The 20,817-nt window shown below is 43.7% G+C and overlaps 1 protein-coding gene across 1 annotated transcript in view; it reads left to right on the top strand.

Moving 5' to 3' along the window:
• Window positions 1-20,817, top strand: part of LOC142582029 (A disintegrin and metalloproteinase with thrombospondin motifs like) — a 75,802-nt gene that overhangs the window by 24,232 nt on the left and 30,753 nt on the right. The window contains exons 4-9 of the mRNA XM_075691451.1: window positions 97-229; window positions 5,700-5,747; window positions 7,046-7,170; window positions 16,459-16,533; window positions 16,610-16,743; window positions 17,068-17,117. Of these exons, the coding sequence (XP_075547566.1) occupies window positions 97-229; window positions 5,700-5,747; window positions 7,046-7,170; window positions 16,459-16,533; window positions 16,610-16,743; window positions 17,068-17,117 (565 nt within the window). The remainder of the gene's footprint in view (window positions 1-96; window positions 230-5,699; window positions 5,748-7,045; window positions 7,171-16,458; window positions 16,534-16,609; window positions 16,744-17,067; window positions 17,118-20,817) is intronic.

Raw genomic sequence — 20,817 nt, 5'->3', positions numbered from 1 at the left:
TTATATTACCTTCATGAGGCTGTTTCCTTCAAGCTAGTTTACGTACTGTTTCGCCATATCGTAACCTTGCCTATGGTCTTTTCTTTCTGTCTGTAGGAAGGCCTACTCAATGACACTCTGCGCATAAAGCCTCTGTTGGAAAGGTCCCGGTCTTCAGATGGTCGCATTCCCCATAAATTATACGAAATGCCGCCCAAGACGGATATGCCTCCGCATCATAGAGACTACAGTAAGACAAACTGTTTTACGTGAAATGTACTTATGTGACTAAATTTATTTCATTATTATGTTACACAACGTTACCAATTACGTTATTGGCGCTTATTATGTCTTTTTTGTCTTCTGTGCTAGGCGATTTTTCGCGGCAGCAAAGGGAATATTTTTCTAAGCACTGAATGTGTTACACAGAGATATGGTGTTGCACTTATTCTGAATTCCTTTCGTCTACAATTCGTCAGAGCTGATTCTACTTTTGGCTCATGAACAACAGTCGTGCAGTATGTCGTAGTTAGTCCTACGAATGCCATGCTCTCACGCTTACTTAGTCCTGAAATATGTGGAAACACTAAGGCCTTTAATTTAAAGTTGCAGCGCACATTTTCGAACATTTGTAAAGGTTACCTGTGCCAGATACAACTCTAGCCTATCGGCTGGCAATGTGCGCTGGAACGATGTTTCATAATGCCAATCACAACCAACTAGCCCATCTGTCTATACTTACCTAGTGTTATCCAGTAGCTGCGGGGTATCTCGCATAAGCTTAAGAAGATAAAGCAGAGAGCGGGAGTTTTTGTGGCGTTTTCTGTGCCTCACAGGTTATGTCAGCTGTGCGCTAGGACAAGTGCCGTGAACAAAGAATCAAGCAAATGCAAAACAGCGCACAGAAAGAAGTTTGTTGAATGCTCACTAGGCGTCGTATATGACATACCCTTCTGCTGTGGACTAAGGTGCGTGGGGCCAACAGGCAGATGCTTGAATGTGAGACTACAGTAACATAGCCTGAACACACGAGCAGAGAAAGAGGTATTTCTTGATTTACATTGTAATCAATGCTGCAGCCTACCGACATTTGAAGAGATGGTACTAATAGCTAGGTACGCATGTGCCAATAATAGGATCATCATAGAAACCGCGGATACTGCAAAAGTAAACCATTGGTCGCCTTTAGGATAAGGAAATCTTATTTCTAAGTTCAGCTGTACGCGGTGTGCTTTCTAGGCTTGTGCGTTTTCCCAGATTTAAATTATCTTTTTTGTTAAGCTACTAGGGATCAGGGGTTCTCGTTCTGATTACTTGTACGGGGGTATGAATATGGGTGCTTCGTTTTAAATAAGAGTTAAAAGTCAGCGCTTGCCCTCGCTTGCTTGCTTGCTTGCGTTCGAGATTGGCTCATACCCACTATTGGGGATTGGCGAAGAATCGAATGATTTCGAGTTGAAACGAATAAATTCATATACAATTTAAGAATTTAGCAGAGAAATCGTCCCGATTCAATTATATATCTCAAAACAGCTGCATCAACGACCCAATAATAATTTCTCAGAGAACAGGATGCAAAATATTATCGCGAATCATATTCAATCCGGCACTATGAAATTGTCGGGCTAAGGTATGTTTTATTAATCGCAGTAGGAGCACAAAGAGGAGGGTGTCAGACCACCTCAACGCATATAATAGCTTAACATGGGTATTCTACATCAGAGTTTGGTAACCATGACTCAAATTTTTCAATTGCGGCAGAAAATTTTGCTCCAAAAGAAAAGGAGGTTTCGTTAATCAGTTATATTTGCTAATTATGGGTTCTAAGAGTCTTGCATGACTGCCCGTCTCCTGAACCTACCATCAGTTATCAAAGCTGATACAGGAATCGCAGGGAGAATTAGACCACTAAGGGCAACCCTCACCAAGCTGTCTGCTAATTCACTTATAACTCATTCTTTATGATCACCAAGCCATACCAATCTATTAGCGTTAAGTGAGAACGTATTTGACAATGAAATGTACGTGAAATATGTGAGCGACTATTTGCAGTAAGAGCTGAGCCTGGAACGATCCCTTGCTATTACCACTTCCTCGTCGTTCGTTTTTCGTCTTTGTCTGCCGCGCTGTCCACATTTTAATGGAATACTAACTAGATCAGTCTCACAACTTGCTTTAGCAACTCAGTGTCTGCCTCGTATCCATGTCTCTTCTTGGTTACTTCTCCAGAATGGGCTCATCCCACTACGATTCCCAAATCAAGCTGGAGATGTACTGTTCGTTCAGAGATATTTCTAAAAAACGCCAATTTGATAATATAATGGCCATCATGTTTTACGGATTCTCTGATTTACTCTTCTTTATTTAGCGATTTCGATTTCGTAGGCACTGGGAGCGCGCTCGTTCTTGGCCAATTCTGAAGAATAGGTATTCGCTACGGCGACACAAGAGCTATCCAATCACTAAATGTTGGTGGGTACGTTTCGTACTTCTCTGCGCCATGTACGCGTCGCCCTCTTTCTTCCTTCGACAAGCATCACACATCGCATTCGTCGTTGTGACATCGCTGCGTATGCGTCTCATACTGTGCATCTGCGTGATTTGGACTTTGTATTTCGGCACAGTGTACGAGCGATGCAGTTCCTAAACAAAAAAATTTCATGGCAATAAAGCTGTGACATTTGTTGCGGATATACATCGTTGTGTAATGGGGAACTCAGCGCTGTCGTTCATATAACATTTAAGCAACCACCTTACGAAAGCTACCTGTGCGGTAGATTTGTGATTTCAAATGTTAACATTCGTACGGTACTTCGCGCACCTACCTGGGGATATCTATTTGTGTATCTGTGTATTCTTGCATACAACCGTTTTCCCGCCAGCCTAGATAACTGCGTAGTCCCTGGAGGAGTGGTTAGAACACCGGGCTGCTTTGCTTCGACAGCAGAGCTCGAAAACAAACGTTGGACCAACTGGGCATGTGCAACTGGGCAAGATACTGGGCATGTGCCAGTAGCTCTGTGCCGTTATTTAATTAATGCATTTGACGCCATTTTGGGGAACTCGGTATGTGCCAGTGAAAAGGTGCCACTCTACAATGGCGAAAAAGGTCCCTTAAATTTAAACGATGTTAAGCAGAATCGAACCAACGTCACAACTCAAGCACAGCGACACTGCGCTTAAGCAGGCCACGCCGAAAATGCGCTAAGTATGTCCCACTTTTCAACGAAGATCTTCCACACCAGCGCTTTGGAGAGCTCCGCCATTAATGCACTGGTTATGCACCGGTCTATAATGAACCTCTCGCCACCTTCGGTCGCCGAGGATGTTGGCTAGGCGTGCGGCAAGCTAGAGAACCAGTCTCAGTGTTCGGAGGCACCAGCGCGAAACGTTTCTTCAATGCCACCAGACAGCGCGACGCGTCCAGAAAGAAGCGAACGGAAGGATCAACCGTTAAGCATTCGAGATAACCAAGAGATATTTAGAGTATTCGTGGGAAAAAAAGCCAGAAAGAGATTGATACGCCGGATCCGCTTCAGGCATAGTCAGTCGTAGAAGTTAGATAGCGAAGCTTTGATGAAAGGGAAAAGATTAGGGAGATGCATACAAAAATGCTAGAGTGAAAAGTAAGTATAGCATACGTGAATGACTCAAGCAGGCTAAGTGACTACGTTTCTGCGCCCCGTTTCAAAATGGATGCGAATTAATGACCATCCTCATCATCAACAGACGAGAGTGGAGCATGGTTGCCGCATCCCGCTTCTCTCAGCGTTCGCACGCACCGGCAGGCCTTGCATCTCGGAAGCCACGCGCAGGCGTCGCGACACCTTCGATAGATGGTGCTTACTGTGTTTATCGAATTACATTGTTTATAAGAAAGGCATGGAACATGGATCAAAATAAACGAGCGGCTAAAGTGAGCAAGTATCTGTCCCTGAAACGCGTGGAGAACGGAAAAGAAAGAAGGAAGAGGGCAAGAAAGTTGGCAACCCAGTAGAGGGTTATTGAAAGTGTATATAGACAACCAGGAGTCGTCAAAAAGAAAGAAACAGAAACAGCGAAGTGGATGCAAAGAATGCAAACAAAGCGACCATGGATATCTACAAGAACGGAAAGAAATCAGAAGGCAAAATCTGTACAACTAGAAGCAACACCTGAGTAAGATTATGGCAATTCATGTTTTGGTAAGTAACAGCTCTAAACGGACATGTACTTAGGCAAAGAATAACACCACACGGGCGTCCGTGTCATGTTCTTCTTTCTCCGTTTAGCGCTATTACTTTTGAAAACATGAATTGTACGAGCACACAAGGGACGGTGCCTTGCAACTTGAGTTTCGAGCTGGTTGCCGAAGCATAAAAACATACCGCAGCAAATATTCGCAACCGAATGAGGCATGTACACGGTGCAAGAAAACTCTGGAAACCAGTCATCACTTCTTAATTGAACTCAAAGGGATTCACCCAGTGAGACCCGGAGGTAACGGACACTTTCCGGGAGCGCTTGAATTTAAATTGGACGGAAGCATAAACCGACCCGCAATTGAGATAAGCGTGAGACATGTAGAGTATTGGTCGGAAAAAAACGAGGAAGAGATTCATACGACCACATTCATTGCAGACACAGCCAGCGACACAAGGTACACAGAGGAGCTTTCAGGGGCAGAAGAGATAATGGAGATGCATAAAAAATGCAAGAATAGATAGCTTGTAATGTATACCTGATTAAATCAAGCAGGCTGGGTGACTATGTGTCATCGCGCCGTTTCACAGGGGAGGCCAATATTTCATCAACATCATGACATTCGTCGTCCTTGGAATCTTGGAAAAACGCTAACATAATCCTAATCCATAAGAAAGGGGACTCCAAAGACTTGAAAAATTATAGACCGATCAGCTTACTGTCCGTTGTCTACAAAGTATTTACAAAGGTAATTGCAAATAGAATCAGGAACACTTTAGACTTTTGTCAACCATCGTGGTCATCGAAGAGTAAAAGATCGAGTCCAGCTGCAGCACCCGTATCATACATAACTCGTTTCGACGGTGACAATACGTTTTGTCCCTATATTGATTCATTGCTAAGCGCATTGACATTGACAGTGATCATGGGACGGGCTCCGCCGATATTGAAAAAGAGAATGAAGGGGCCGCCTGGGCCTCTAAGCCACAAAAAAGAATAACACTTAGCATCCAACCACCCCAAGTGGTTTAGTATACCAGTTTTTTAAGAGCCACAAACTGGTTCGTTTCTACTTGTCATGAACTCGCGAAGCAGAATTGAGTCATGTGACAGCTCAAGAATTCAACATTTTCACACATAGTCAGGCCCACTCGGTCGTTTGTTAGGCTCGTACATTGGCCCATGCAACAAATAACAGCATAGAATTTGACCGAGCGAGCCGGAATGAGTGTCAGAACCTTGCAGTGTCCTGAGCCAACGTGATCACATTCTGTGTCATGCCTACACAATACAGTAACCTCCTGAGAAATAGAACGCTAACTCTCCGTAGAAGAAAACTATTACACTATATTCTTAAGGTCCTGTTAGGATAGCGAGCTCTTTGTTATGTCAAGTTAAAATAATTTTGTAATTAGCACGATTGCTTCTCTCCTTGATAGTATATTTTTCCAAGGTAACGGCTGGTAACATCAATATAGCATTGCTATATGGTTTTATATTTGTTGTTTTTGGTGTCATATCAATTCCTTCTTTTGCAGAATCTGCGAACGTAACTGCAAGGGATGCTGGGTTCACGCCTTTCCTAGGTGAGCTATTATTGTTTGTCTACTGCCATCCTTCTGCAATCCTTTCGTAGGAAGAAAAATAGTACAATATAAAACAAATCGCATAAAAGTACTGAAAACCGTGTGGGCGGGTCATAAAGTTTCTATATACCTTTGTCTTCAAGTACATTGTTATAGAATCCTATATACTAAGGAGTAGCTCTACCAAATGCCGATCATTGTTCAATTTCAAAATTTCCTATCCTATGGCTCAGTCAGAAGAGTCTACGCACTTTGCGAATGTATTTGAGGATAGTACTTCGATAAGTCAAATTAAAAACTCGCTTACTTTGTTGCTTGCATCACTTGAGCGCACCTTGGAGCCCAACTACGAGAATATTAAGTTGCATCATTAGGCTGCTTAGATATTATATCAGAACAATAAACGCGACCAAGGCTCATGGACTATTTATCAGGTGTGACCATGCATTGCCGATCGACCAGCGGCTATCTGAGCAACTCGAGGTGGTGCCGCATGCATCGTGCGCGCTTTTAACGACGGTCGATTATGCCTAAACCTACAACGCTTCTCAACCAATTGTAGTGGTATACATACAAGTGACCCCGTGTAACTGTTGAAAGAAAATAGTGACAGCGAGCAAAAACCTAAAGCAACAACTGTAAAGCCAGTACTCATGGGATTGCATGTATCGCGCATGAAGAGAGAGCTGGAACTGTGTTATGGTCAAGACATTCGTGGGGGAGGGGGCTTTATAAGTGCGTCGCCAAAGAAGGAAAACCTAACCTCCTATTTGATGCCAAGCTTGCTTCGTAAACTTTTATCCAGCGTAAATAACTCAGAGCACTTTCTGTTACGGCACGGTCACCGGGCAAGCACATCAAGATCAGCATGTCGACTGATATTGGCGCCAATTATCGATAAATTTAGAGCTATAAGGTTTATTCAAAATCTTCATTGAAGCGCTTCCGCTAGGGGTTTTCGCTAAGGGAAAGCATGAGTAGAAATATAGCAATTAGCTCCAGTTCCCTTTACTCTGAGCTCCCCATATTTGTAATAAATAATTCCATTATCATAACTAATGAATCGTTTTGTAATAACACGAACAATATTGCAAGTATTTAGTCCTATTGTAACTGCAAACGTTGAAGTAGACGCAAAAAACTATTTGAGGACACTACTTGAAAGCTAAGGAAAACGTTGACGTTCAACTAACCGTCCAATGACGCAATTCGTGTAGGTGTGGTACTGTAATCATGGTGAACAGTGTGCGTGTGTGTTGTTGGGTGAGGAAATATAGATAAGCAATTCATTCATCTAGAGGAGAGAAGCACACGCAAAACATACTACCCTGAAATACACATTGTGCAAGACTATGCCCACGCTCAAGCATTTGGATTCAAGAAGGCTGATGTCATCCTCTACTTCGCCGTTTTCTGCAATGCCGTAAGTATTGCACTTTTTACAGTGCTTTGGGCTATTTTGCGGCGAAGCTATAGCAGGTAGTGGTGGCACAATGGTTTTCATCCGGCAGCGGCGACAGTTTCAACGAGTCACATGTGCATTGCTTAGAGTGGAGCCGATACCGTCAGGCCGCCGCAGCGTGTACACGCATTCGTGAGATATAACTCGTAATATCGTGCGGCACGTGTAGTGAGAACTGGGAGAGTTGAAATATGTTCATGATCTGCCACCGCTGGCGATTGTCTTTTTTTGTCTTTGTCATGTGGTTGCGCTGACACATCCTGAATATGGAGCTACTAACGCTCAAATACGATGAGCAAAATGAGAAAAAGGCGAAAGCAGGAGCCAACGTCTTGACGAGTGGACCTGCCTTTTTCAAGGCGACAATTCCACTTGTAGAAATGTTGGCCGGTGCTTTCACCTTGTTCTCATTTTTCTCATCGTCTTGAATTTCAATCTCCAGCATGGGGAGTGTTAACGCTAAATGAGATACTTTATTTAAGCGAGGGCTTTATTTTGTTACCTTGCCGATGTCGATTATGCAATAACTCGGCCTTCTGGGTATGTGGCATTGGGTACGCGCGTAGCAGATATCATGGCCTTCTTGGCTTGTACAAGTAGGCAACAAGCAATGGGCATCTGCCCTTGCAAATGTATCCAAAGATACAAGCTGTGCTTCTGAGTATGTGTAGCTTCGCATGTGACCCTATAAGCATGTAAGCATTGGGTGTTCTCATGCTGCCTCACCATCGGAAACAGGTAGCGAGAAAAAATTGTGGAAGCTTTCTAATGAAAAACATCAGCCCAAATAATCGAGCCAGCCATCGATAAACCTCTTCGACACTTACCTGTTTTACAACTTTGATGACAACAAGAAAGTGCGGTTGTTTTCTAGTTTTCGTTTCGCGGCTATTCAGTGCACAGCACAATCATTTTTTGCTCTTTTTCTTCTTTTTCGCTCTTCGGCGTTCTGTTGTACTTACCCACGCGGTTAGCATGCGATATATAAATGTTTAATAATGAATTTGACAGTCGAGAGCCAGCACATTGTCCGGTCATACGGTCTCTGTCGTTCCTTGTCAGTTATAGCGGTGCCCTTAAAACGTAAACCAGCACAAACTCACCCAGTTTACTATTGCGCCGTTTGCGCCAACGTGTCACATATACACGTAGTTGCAACTGCCTCTCAAGAGTTTAAGCAGAACGGTATGTCTTCCAATAGTAAACAGTCCCTCGCTCTTGCGCATAACCGCATGGCTTTTTTTTCACTGCCAGGGCTTACATACTACAATTATTGAGTACGCTGTACCATATACAGCAAATACGCCCTGCTTTGCTTGGGCAGAAGCAACTCTGTCAAGTCCACCCTACACTGCTTGATTAAGGGGGTTGACTTTGTGTGCCAACGCGCAATAGCAATAATCACCATCGCAGACTAGAGGAAATTTCGCACCGCCATTTCATCGACGATAACACGGGTGCTTTTTCTGGTGGAAGCAGGGAGGGCGGGTGCAGCAAAAGGACGTGGCCTCGTTGTTTTCGGGCTGAACCACGCATCGTACATGACGCCAACGCCAAGTCTATCACTGATGAAGAAATTACGGCCACTGACCAAGTCAAGGTGAAAGAACACACAGAGACGTTTCGGGACCCGTACGGGTTCCTTGATCACACTAAAAGCGGGCAAGAGCCGCAAGTCGTTTTATGCCAAAATGTGACGTAGGGAACGGGTGTAGTTAGCAGGAAGATTTCCATCAGTCCTGTTGATACTGTTGTCAGTAGTTTGAATAAATGACTGCGATTATCGGCGTGTTATACGCGCCGATAATCGCACTCACCGCATCGATTGGGAAAACGCTGCTATAATAGCTAAGGAAAAGAATTCGATGACGCGACTCTTGTTAGAATCTTTATTTATTCAAACTACTGACAACAGTATCAACAGGACTGATGGAAATCTTCCTGCTAACTACACCAGTTCCCTACGTCACATTTTGGCATAAAAAGACTTGCGGCTCTTGCCCGCTTTTAGTGTGATCAAGGAACCGGTACGGGTCCCGAAACGTCTCTGTGTGTTCTTTCACCTTGACTTGGTCAGTGGCCGTAATTTCTTCATCATCATGTTACCTGACCAGACGAACTTTCGTCGAACTCTTGACTACAAGTCTATCACTGCTTGGTCTACTCTTAGTAAGAGCGAAAAAAAGCTCATTTTTAAATTTCATGACCCTCGAAGGTACCTTGCAGGTTATCTGTCAGGACTGAAGTGCGCTCGTTTTCAAGTTCCCACTGCTGGGCCTGCAACAGCGGATTGATTATTTCAATGATTGGAGATGGGTAATTACATCATCGGTAGCCTCCAGTGATGACAAAAGGAAGAGCAAACCTTGCCTCTTTTGTGAACAAGCTCTAAAATGTCCTCTGCAACTGTGTTGCCCTCACGTAATTGTATGAGACAAAATGCGTACACATCGCAAAGCGAGTCAAAACGACAAAATATTTTGCATGTGCATGGCGTGCAAGCTTGCAAAGATAAAAAAAATAAACGCCACGAGAAGCCGTGCTCAGATATTTTATCTTTCTTTCTCAACATATCTCTGAGGCAAACAGAAGTCACGCGATAGAGCGTCACCTTTTCATGGACATGTGGAGTCATCTACAGCAAGTACAGATGCAAAAGCGTATGTTACCCACGTGCACTCATGCAGTGTCACTATGCTGGAGCATGGTAGCCAAAATCTGAGCGTGCGACAACGTAAATGCGCTTCTACATACTGTTGTAGCTACAGATGTCAAAAAGAATACGTAAGAATGCTGTCAAGCTACAAAAGGTGTATGTCTCATTGTCGTGGCCATGCCGTACAAGCTGTAGTTCTGAGTGCGAACTGTACTCACCAGGTATTTCGAGTGATAGGCGCGAGGTATAATTACGTTATATAGTAATATAGTGAGGTATAGTTACAAATACACGAACACATAGGCCGCCTGAAGTAAACGACTATTTCGTCGAAACTTTCGCGTTGGCATCCTTATGTCTGAGAATCTACGTACGGCGCCTGTAACTTTGGACATGTTGCTGTAACCCGGCTTAGTGGCTTTGGAGCTAGCTGCTAAGCCGGAGGTCGCTGGATCAAATTCTAGCCACGGCGGCCGCAGTTTAATGGGTGTGAAATGCAATCACGCCCTTTTACCGTGCATTACGTCGTGTTGAAGAATCCCAGGTAGTCAAAATTTATCCGTAGTTCTTTCCTACGGCGTGCCTCATAATCATATCGTGCTTCTGGCACGTAACCTATTATTATTATTATTATTATTATTATTATTATTATTATTGTTATTATTATTATTATTATTATTATTATTATTATTATTATTATTATTATTATTATTATTATTATTATTATTATTATTATTATTATTATTAGATACGGATAGATACAAAGCACAAAGCTGACAACTGCAACCGTGAGGGGCACGACGCCTGCCTAATCTTTCGAGAGGAGGGAATGAAACGAGGAGAAGGTAGGAATCAAAGAAATAGGAAAGAAAATATGAAATAACGAAATGACAGAGACACGGGCAAAAGAAAGTAGGAACACGAAAAAAAATGTCTATGAACGGGAGGCCAAACCAGTTTTCTGCATGAAACTTAGCAAGGCTCTATGGGTCTGGTTGCATTGAGCAACAGTTCCTCTCGGAAACAGGCAATAATCAAGGGTCGTATACTTGAGTCCAACCAGTCCATATACCTTAGTTGTCAGTGCACGGTGTGTGACGAATGCATGCCACTCCAATATAAGGTGTTAAAGTATCTCACAGGAGCCGCAGGACGCACACGACGGACTGCCCACACGTCCTTGATACAAACGTTCGCGCACCAACACAGAGCCAACTCTTAATTTCACTAACAGTGCTCTGGCGCTACAGGGCAAGCCACGACCATGAACACGGGGAAGGAACAAGCCGTTTACAACACGCTGGTCTGAGCGCTGCTTTAGGAGGTATCGGCGGATTAACACACGAGCTTTGTCAATCATACAAGAAATTTCTGGGCAGTCACTCCCGTTGTAAGCACAGCTTGAACCGTGGCTATCAACCGTCTCATTTCCAGCAATACACACGTGAGAATGTATCCACTTGGCACTGAGTGACACTGCAAGAGAAGTAATTTTGTAATATATTGCGATTGTAATATAGAAGTAATATATTGCGGAGGATTGGACTATTGGCATCCTTTCTCAACAGCCTGCTAAAGGCAGCACGGGAGCCTGTTAGGATGACGACCTTCGATATGCTCATCTCTTCCTTTACGTACTTCGGAGCAACATCAATCGCTGTATGCGCCGCTGTTGATGAGGATGGATGAGGTATTCGAAACACCCTTCTTATCTCAGTCGAAGGGCAGAAAAAAGCTGCTGCAGTGCCGTGAGCGCCACTGCTTACCGATACGTCCGTAAATACTTTGAGATGGTCTCCATATTTTTAAATTAAGTGCCATTGGGTCAGCTGGAAAAGTTCCGAGACAGGCTCGTCCGATTCGGTGTATCTCGGCAATCGAAAGATGAATAGGGAAGGGGCATTTGTTGCATTCCTTCGGAATCGTTAGTAAGGTAGTATCATCTGAACGGCCAGAAATGGCAACGAACAATGCTGCCATTTTGCCCACGTGAGAGAACGGTCGCTGAATCAGGCGGTTAATAAGTGCTGGTCCATCTGAAGCTCGATGCAGACGCTCGACGTGATGTAACGTTCTCTGGCGTGCTTGCAGCCTCAGGGACAACTGGTGTGCTTCAGTGAGTAATGGAACAGACTGCGCCTCACGAGGTAAGCCAAGAATGACTCGGAGGGCAACAAGATGGTCCCGATCCAATTTAGACACCAAACTAGGCGGCACGTTCCACACTGGGAAGGCATACATTATGCCAAAAAGTACAGATGATTGGTACACCTGTAGTGTTGTCATTAAGTCACAGCCGTCACCCCTAGCTGTGAAGGTGGCCGCATATCTGAGTAGGGATGGTGATCTGCGCCGGACAGAAGTGACGGCAGGGCGCCATGACTGGCGATCATCGATAACTACGACCAGGTAGCGGCGTTGCTGTATCCAATCTATCGGTGTATCTCCGAGGTATAGCCGGCTATGGTTCGACAAGCGCATTGTCTAGGATGATACGCAATTGCGGCTAACTTAGCTGGTAAAAGCTGCAGACCGACTTCATTCACGCAGTCTCATCTGACATTCAGAGCTCTCTGCAAGATTCCGCAAAGACGTGGACCGTGTTGCGAAGGACCGCTGATCCACAATGCGATTGCTATGCCTATTGGAAAGTCACATCCTTGAGGCAACCGGCTTTGAAGTCCAGCAAGTACGCTGTTGAAGAGAAGCGGCAATAAGACGCTGCTTTGCGGGACACCACATCTAGCAGTGCGAGATTCAGGTGTTGCTCCTGCAATGTGCACGGTCATTTCGCGCTCCGATAGGAAATGGCCCACAAAACGAAGCAAACGGTCCGAAATTCCCGCAGTCATAAGTGCGAACACAATCCCCCTATGTGGTACCAAATCAACTGCTTGCTGGATATCTAGGAACAGTATATATGCAGAGTGCTTTTTTTCTCGAGCGAATTCAAGCGATGATACAAGGTCTGCAATGCTGCCAAGGGCAGAACGGTGGCTACGAAAGCCGCTCATGACATCAGGAAAGAAATTCAGTTCTCAGTTCCTGTAATCTGCTATCTAGGCGAAACAGTACCATTCGTTCCATCAGCTTGACAACATTAGATGTTAGTGATATTGTCTGGTATGACTTCAGGTGTTTTGCAGGACGCACGGTATATAAAGCAGGTATCACCACAGATGATTTCCATTCGTTCGGGATCAGGCTCGTTCGCCGCACTACATTATATTCGTCCAAGATAAGGTGATGAAAGGCCTCATCGATGTTTCGTAAGGCTTACTATGTGACATTGTATTCGCCTGGGGAGGTGTGGCGTTCAGAAAGACTAAGCGCATAGCTTAGATCCTCGAGAGTAAATTCTGCCTCATCCATCTCGCAAGCAGGACCAGAGCAAGAGGTTATGGCACCATGACTTGTCAGACAATTAAGGTTGCCGTTTGTATTGTCTCTTGACATAGGAGATACGAATAGGTCGTCAAAGGCTTCAGCGAAAATTTTTGGCGACCGGCCGGTCATTATGCGCAAAGCACCAGTTGGATTCGTGCAGATCTCAGGAGTTCGGAGAGCCTTCAGCATGCGCTACACACTTCCGAAACCACTTGGCGTATGCAGCGAACTACACAGTGTGCCCCAGCTCTTTCGAGGAAGATGTTTTGCGTGCCGCCGTACAGCTGCATCTAGGCGGTTATATCATAGAGTAACATAGTAAACGTAAAGAGTGAACACTCCCATAGGCGCCTGCGGCCGTCTTTTGCTGTCAGCGTACCATCGACCATAGTGCAAATATGCTGCCTATAACGTGGCGCCCACAACGTTTCGTGGTTGGTCTTTTTTTTTTCTTTTGCTACAGTGACTTGAAGGTTGGTGCGGGTAGCTTTGGATATACTTTTACGTAGCCACTATCGCCGTGATTTTAGGATAGCTCTTTGAGAAACTAACGATACGTTTGCAAAATTTCCAGAGCTACCCTAGACTCACTAATAAAATTTGTCTTTCTTTCTCTTTTTTCCCTAAGGCCTTCACTCACGGTGCGGCTTACTAAAATTCTACTCAGCCGGGTGCGCTTGATGTCAAACTCACCACGTATCTACTCAGCCGGCCTCACTCAGGCTGACATATTCGTCTGAGCCTCAGTGATTCTTATTCAGTCCACTGATGAGCTAATCAGCCATTCTAGGGTCAGAAAAGTGGATGAGATTAAATTTGCGGTTAATGTGCAAAACTATATATGCGTTAGAGACGCGGACACGGAATGGAGAAAGATGTCATGAAAGTTGAAAATTACGTACAGGGCGACCAAGTGTAATCAAAAAGAAACTGAGAGAGAAAAACGATGGCAATTTACCTCCAAAGGATGGAGACAAAAGACCGTGGACATTTGAAACACGTACCCCCAATACCACACAGGGAGACGTAAAGCCAGGGCACAAGACATGTACCAGAGTTACTCCAATGACAAGGAGGCGGTCTTCACCGACGCAGCGCGTTATCGACACTGGGAGAGTTTCACGGCGGCAGTTACTAGCCACCGAGACAACCACCTCACAAGCATCACAGTGAACACGGCACATGCCGAAGCCGCAGAGGAAGCGGCCATAGCACTGGCCCTCACACAAACCAAAGCTACATACGTGATCTGCTATTCCCAAACAGCAATTCGCAATTTTGCAAGTGGGCGCATCTCGCAAGAGGCGTATCACGCACTCCAGCGACATCCAATACATCAGGGAGAGGCCGACTTCGATAACCGAAGGCATTTGCTATGGATCTCGGCACACACTGGATTAAGCACCCCCAACGAAGCGGCTCACCGCGTTGCTCGAGGCCTCACTCACCGAGCATCATCGGAGTAAGAGGCCCCACGGGGTATTGCAAACGTCTGGGCTGGGAGGTTCGTATGACCAGGTTCCACGACATCACTACACACTATCTGTTACAAAAGTACTTCTTCTTGGGCAAGTTGGTGCTTAGATTTTCTAGGTATACTTTGTGGCACAAAATACATTTCTTGAAAGGGACAGAAGAAAGGAAGACAGTGACTGTCACTGTCTTCCTTTCTTTTGTCTCTTTTCAAGAAATGTATTCTGCGCCACAAAGTATACTTAGGATACCAGTTACAAAGACGCGTATACCCATTACCTCACTCTAGGTTAGACAGGACGCAAGCAGTACACTGCAGACAAATAAAAACGAATTCTCACCGAAGCCCCAGACTCACGCACGCCATGTATCCAGACATGTACACTACAAACAGATACACATCGTGTGGTGTGGTTGCCACACTTAATCACATGTTATGGGAGTGTCAGGACTTAACAAACAAGTCGGGCAGTGCCGACTCCTCTGTCTCTTCCACGGCCAGCCTCCGCTCGCGCTAGAAGACCGCACAGCCAACTCGAACCTGAGAGCACAACTCTGGGCCGTCCAGCGAGCCGAGGAAGCCCCTTTTAGATAAGGTCTCCGAACCGCATCCACGAAAGGTGCCCACACCCACTAAAAAGACGCCGGACTAAAATCGCATGGATTTGAAAATAAGGTTTACGTTCTTCTTGTTCTTCTCTAAAAATGTGGCAAGAAACAAATCAGTAGGGAAGATCATCACGATAACACAAACGAAAGTGCATCGGTCTGACGTCCGAGCCACCTGGGTCAGAGCAAAAGCACACCAGTGTATACATTGGAAACAGCTATGGCAAGCGCCTCCTGCATCAAAACGCCGGAACTACCTCATCATATTGTAATACAATGCCAATATATTCTCCCTGCAAGACCTGTAGGAAACGTCGAGCTTCCGGAAGCACTGGTACTCAAAGTGGATGGTAGTATTAACTGGTCAGGGCAGCTGAGAAAATTAGGAGATGCTTAGAGTATTGGCGGGAAAAAGCAGCGAAGAAATTAATTGAATCGAAGTCGCTACAGTCACAGGTAGAATTTATTAAAGAAAGGAAAGATCGAGGGCATAGGCAATGTGGCAGACTGTGATTTGATAGAATAAAATCTGGTTAGATCAAGCAGGTTCGGTGACTGTCGGCGCGCCATTTCATAGCTGTTGCCAATAAAGATCATCATTATGATCGGCCTGATGGAGCCGCTGTAGCAAAACATGAGGCATTTTTCTGAAGTATGTATCCTTATAAGTTTGCTGCTCTACCATGCTTCACCGGCATCATATAAGCGACCTTTGCGCTTGGTCATGCACTCCATAAACGCAAGATGACAAGCTTTATATTGAAAATATGGCAGGTTCATTTAAACAAAAACCAAGCGACAGAACAAGCTATGCGATCTGTCCAGCAGACCATTTAGGCTGAAGCCTTTCTGCTCCAACCACCTGTAGGTTGACACCATCCCTGACCCTCACTGCTAAGCTATCTGTGGCCTGTGTCCTTGTCGGCCCATTTTTAAAGGCGCTCGCGTTTATGTCATATAAATAGAAAGCGCACGTGATCACAAGACTGCGCTATTTGATGCAATACGAGGTTAGCTACAGATGACTGGAAGTTGACTTGGTATTCTGGTATGAATAAAATAGGCACGAGATGATGAAGGCGATGACGTTTTCTATGTGTAAAGAAACCGTTTTGTCTCACCAGGTAAACATCAGATACGCTTTGAACAAGTCACCAAAGATACAGCTCCGAATCGCCGCGATTACTATGTCAACAAAGGTGAGCGCGACGTTATTGATGATTCTAGTTTTATCCTTGAAGATTTTAGTTACAATACCTAATTTTTTTCTTACAGGTTGAGCAATATCTTGTTTATGCAGGGCAGAACAAGCATCAAATTTTAGACGAAGAGACACTCGCTAAATTCAATTCGTATTATAAAACAAAAGCTGAGTTCACTTCCACTGACTTGACATATCTGATCACCGGGTAAGCTGTGAGAGTTATCAAGTTTTGGGTATTCAGCTTATGCAAGAAAGCCAGCGTCTACCCGCAAGATTGTGCCTGTTGTCTAAATTCAGTGTAACTAAGTAGCAAGAAAGCGTCATTTACCAATGAGAGAAAAAACTACCATTAGGTAATATTTAACGTCTAGGTTTCGCGAGCACTAAAGCATGGCTAACACGGATTTCGTCTCAATAGCATGGTTTGCATAAATCTTTGTTTGATATTATTAAGCGAAATGGTAGAAAGCGAATTACGGCAACATTCAGAATCCGGATATAATTTGTCAAATAACTGTATTTTTTCCAGGCTAGACATGGCCTTCTATGAAAACGGAAATCTCCAGGCTTGGGTGGGAGGTACGTGTACTTGAAGTGTGTGCTCATGGTAACTTGTTTCGGAAAAGTAAGCCTGTAACTGTAATTAACTACAAGGAATTGGTGAACAAAGTGGATTGACGCATAAGAAGTTAAGCAGCGCTTCAACCATACATTATGCTTTATGGGAGTATTCCAGAATACTTTTCATCCTTGGGTACTTTAGAATGGTCCTGAAGATCATTTGCACATCGCACTCTCGTTCGGAAATTGACACTGCATCCGAGAACTGTTTTCGCGTTGGTGATCTCGTGTTCAAATTTACGTCTCGATCGTTATTGGCATAACCTCACAGGTAGTTCAAACAGTCAAATATAATATACAATATTACCGCTTAATGGAAGTCTTACATTATTTACGAAGCTTTGACAGGTCTCCCATTAAAAATTGGTGGTGTACCTAAGAGCATAGCATATTACATTAATTTTTTCCATTTTAAAAGTATTATCAAGTCCAGCTTGCATAATAACGCCATTGTTTTTTATTGCTGAGTTATAGACTTGAAAGCTAATAAAGGTGTTCAGAAATTATTTTAGATAATTGTTTGAAAACAGTTTTCAGCTGTAATTGAAGATTATCTTTGTAACATTACGGCAGATATACTTTTTCCTTTACAAGCAAGAAAGGCCAACCAAGATATGTGCATTACTTTTCAAAAAAAATGTTTTCCCTTTATCAGCGTATATAATTGGCAAGTTCCGAGCTAAAGCTTCATCTTGAGGAGAAACACGCATCTCATGCTGAAGTTAATACACAGGTGAAAGCCATCGAAATGAACATAAAGCTCTAAGCCATCGAAAAAACATAAACCTCTCCAGAATAGTTCAATACTGATTTGGCAAATCTGATGCGCGCAAAACAAAATAGGCCACTTAATCCCCAAGAAACGTCGTCATGATCACGTTTTGATTAAGTGGCAGTAATTTCTCTCTTAGCCACAATGGCTGTGGTTAAGCAGTTTGCGAGCGGAGTTAATGCTTGCCAAGGTCGTTCTAGAACGTAGGTAAAGGTCGTTCTAAGGTTGTTTCCCTGCAAGTCAATGAGCTAGCCCGCCGTCACGGTGCCCACCGTCTAGGCAAATAACCACCCAAAATATCACCCAATGATAAAGAGTATAGTAATTCATAGGCCCGCGAAATCTTATTTGAGTTTGCTAACTCACAGAGAGGCTCCGCATAGTTTAAGGGGACACTAAACGGAAAAATTAGGTGGATTTAGATAGACAGATTCGTTTTCTGTAGCAATTAATTCATCAGTCGTAGCGAGAACAAAACTTTTCTTACCGAAAAAAGGATGAAAATGAAAATCTTGCCGTGGCTCCACCTGTTGGAAACTGTAGTAACTATTATGTCGCGTCTAAACTACCTGATGCACGGTGAGTGGCATAGAGGGCAGTCACATGAAGATTACGTCAGTTCATCCGTATGACGCGGGGATTCAAACTTAGATGCCGTGGTGGGAGGATCGGCAGCAATATTCGACGCAACAAATTGATATGTCAGGAGACAGAAAACGATGATAGACTTCTCGATAAATCATCTATCGATATGGCTGAACTTTTCCACGAGTGTCGCTTTAAACACAGCCGCACAAGTACAAAAGAACACTGAAATATAAGAAGTGTTACAAGTAGCACATGCAGCCAGATTGTACAAATGAGGCGCAGGACCATGACGACGGTGTCAAACTTGCATGATAGGCTCACGATTCCTTTTTACTTCAAGTTGCGGGGAAGCAACTGGCCATGAATAAATTCGTGAGGTGACCGTTCTTTGTGCGCGTATTGGTTGCTCTTTCAAGCGTGGCATCATTATCTTGCACATCGACATACTTAAAGGCAAGTAATATCTCCAAGTAATAATAAGCCTACCCGTTGACTGATATTTCCGATTTTCGGCTTCGTGATAATATCAAGCCATATAGGGCAAGTCACTGCTACCGAACGTATTATTGTGCAAGTGGCATGCCTCTTGCTGTATTAGAAAACATTCAGTCGGTATATGTTCACATCCCTCTTAATATAGGGCTGGCTACTGAGGCCCTCAACTCTAAAGACATACCTCCAAGCACTTTATGTGGTCCACATTTCTATGTATCCATATGTTCTATATATTCCTATGCCCCATATGTTAATAATCTCAAAGAGGAGACTCCTAATAATAAAAAAAAGATATGTTTGCACGCCTGCATCCTTCTTGGGAGACTTCATTTTCCCAATTTGGTAATGTCTTTCTTTTCCGAACATCGTACCCGCCTCTTTTATTTTCCCAACATCAACTGTATTCACTGTTCTACCAATCAATTATTAACCTCCACTTCAGGATGCAAGGAAATTGTTAAAAATATGTGCTGGGTTCTCGTTAGTTGAAATAGAAACACAAATGACAAGGGTATCATCAAACTCACCCAATGATGTTAATTGATGTCGTTTTTATTCATTTCCCTTGAATATGATTCTGGTGTTCAAGGTAGCCTTGTGGTGACCACTTCGTCCTAATGAATCTGTCTTGCTTTATGCTCCGATCGAAACGTCTCAAAAAAAAAAAACATGAGTGAATAAGAAAGAGCTATGTCTTATGCAACTGGGAGAAGGATTGCGAACTTGTTATTCTCATTCTAAAATATTTAAATATTCATAATGCACAATAAGTATATTTGGACGATCTCATCTTTGGATGATCAATGAGGCAATTGATAAATCTGCAATATAACGAAACATCTCTACATGACTCTCGTAGGTTACGAACATGCGTTCTATCAACTGCAAATGCAGCCATGACGGCACTGGACACTCGTGACACAACAATTAGTATTGACAACGACACGGACTGTGCATATCTCAGCAATCTTAGGTTTCGAGATAAGCTTGTCACTCGCGGAAACGCTGGAGGGGTCTTGAGAAAAATTTTGAACCAGGAAAACTTAAGAGCAGCAATGAAGAATAAGATGCAGAAGAGAAAGGAAGCATTAAATAGCCTGACCGGTAAATGGAAACTCGTAATTAACAGTCAGCATACAGAATCCTTGCAAGAGTACTTTAACGTAAGCCAACCACTTACAGGCGGCCCGCTTTACCAGAATAAAACTTGAATAATAAAAACATGTTTGAGCGCGTACGCCATGCGCTACCAACTCATATATGACGGGTTGTCGTTTCCTTTTATAAGGACACTGCACAAACACTGCATTATTTGTTGCTATTATTTGGAACGATACGAAAACGAAAAGAAAAAGGCTTCAGGAGAAGCTAAGAACTACGCAAACGAGTGGTAAAACAAAAACGATAGGTGTAACGCTGAAGTACAGGAAAAGCGTGGTGCTGATTCGTGAGGAGACTGAGGTCGCCAATGTTCCACGTGACATTAAGAAGAAGAAGTAGGCTTGAGGTGGCCATGCATTGCGTGGTCAAATTGCGTGGTCAAAAGTTGGTGGTCAAATGATGTTACAGCGTTGACACGAAGAGAAACAAAGCGCATTCGATGACAGCCAAGAACAAGATGATGTGATGTTATTAGAAAATTTGAACACATGAAATACGGATTGCAGGCGCAAAATATGGCTACTAGAATTTCGCTGCGATACGCGTCCTACATGCCATGAACAAAAATGAGATGGTGATATTTATGTTAAATATAATGTTATTCCAATTCATAATGTGTCTTGAAACTCGCCGACGCGCCTA

This window comes from Dermacentor variabilis, chromosome 5 (genome assembly GCF_050947875.1).
Source record: "Dermacentor variabilis isolate Ectoservices chromosome 5, ASM5094787v1, whole genome shotgun sequence".
NCBI classification, from domain to species: domain Eukaryota; kingdom Metazoa; phylum Arthropoda; class Arachnida; order Ixodida; family Ixodidae; genus Dermacentor; species Dermacentor variabilis.
This window is presented reverse-complemented; position numbering and strand designations above follow the sequence as displayed.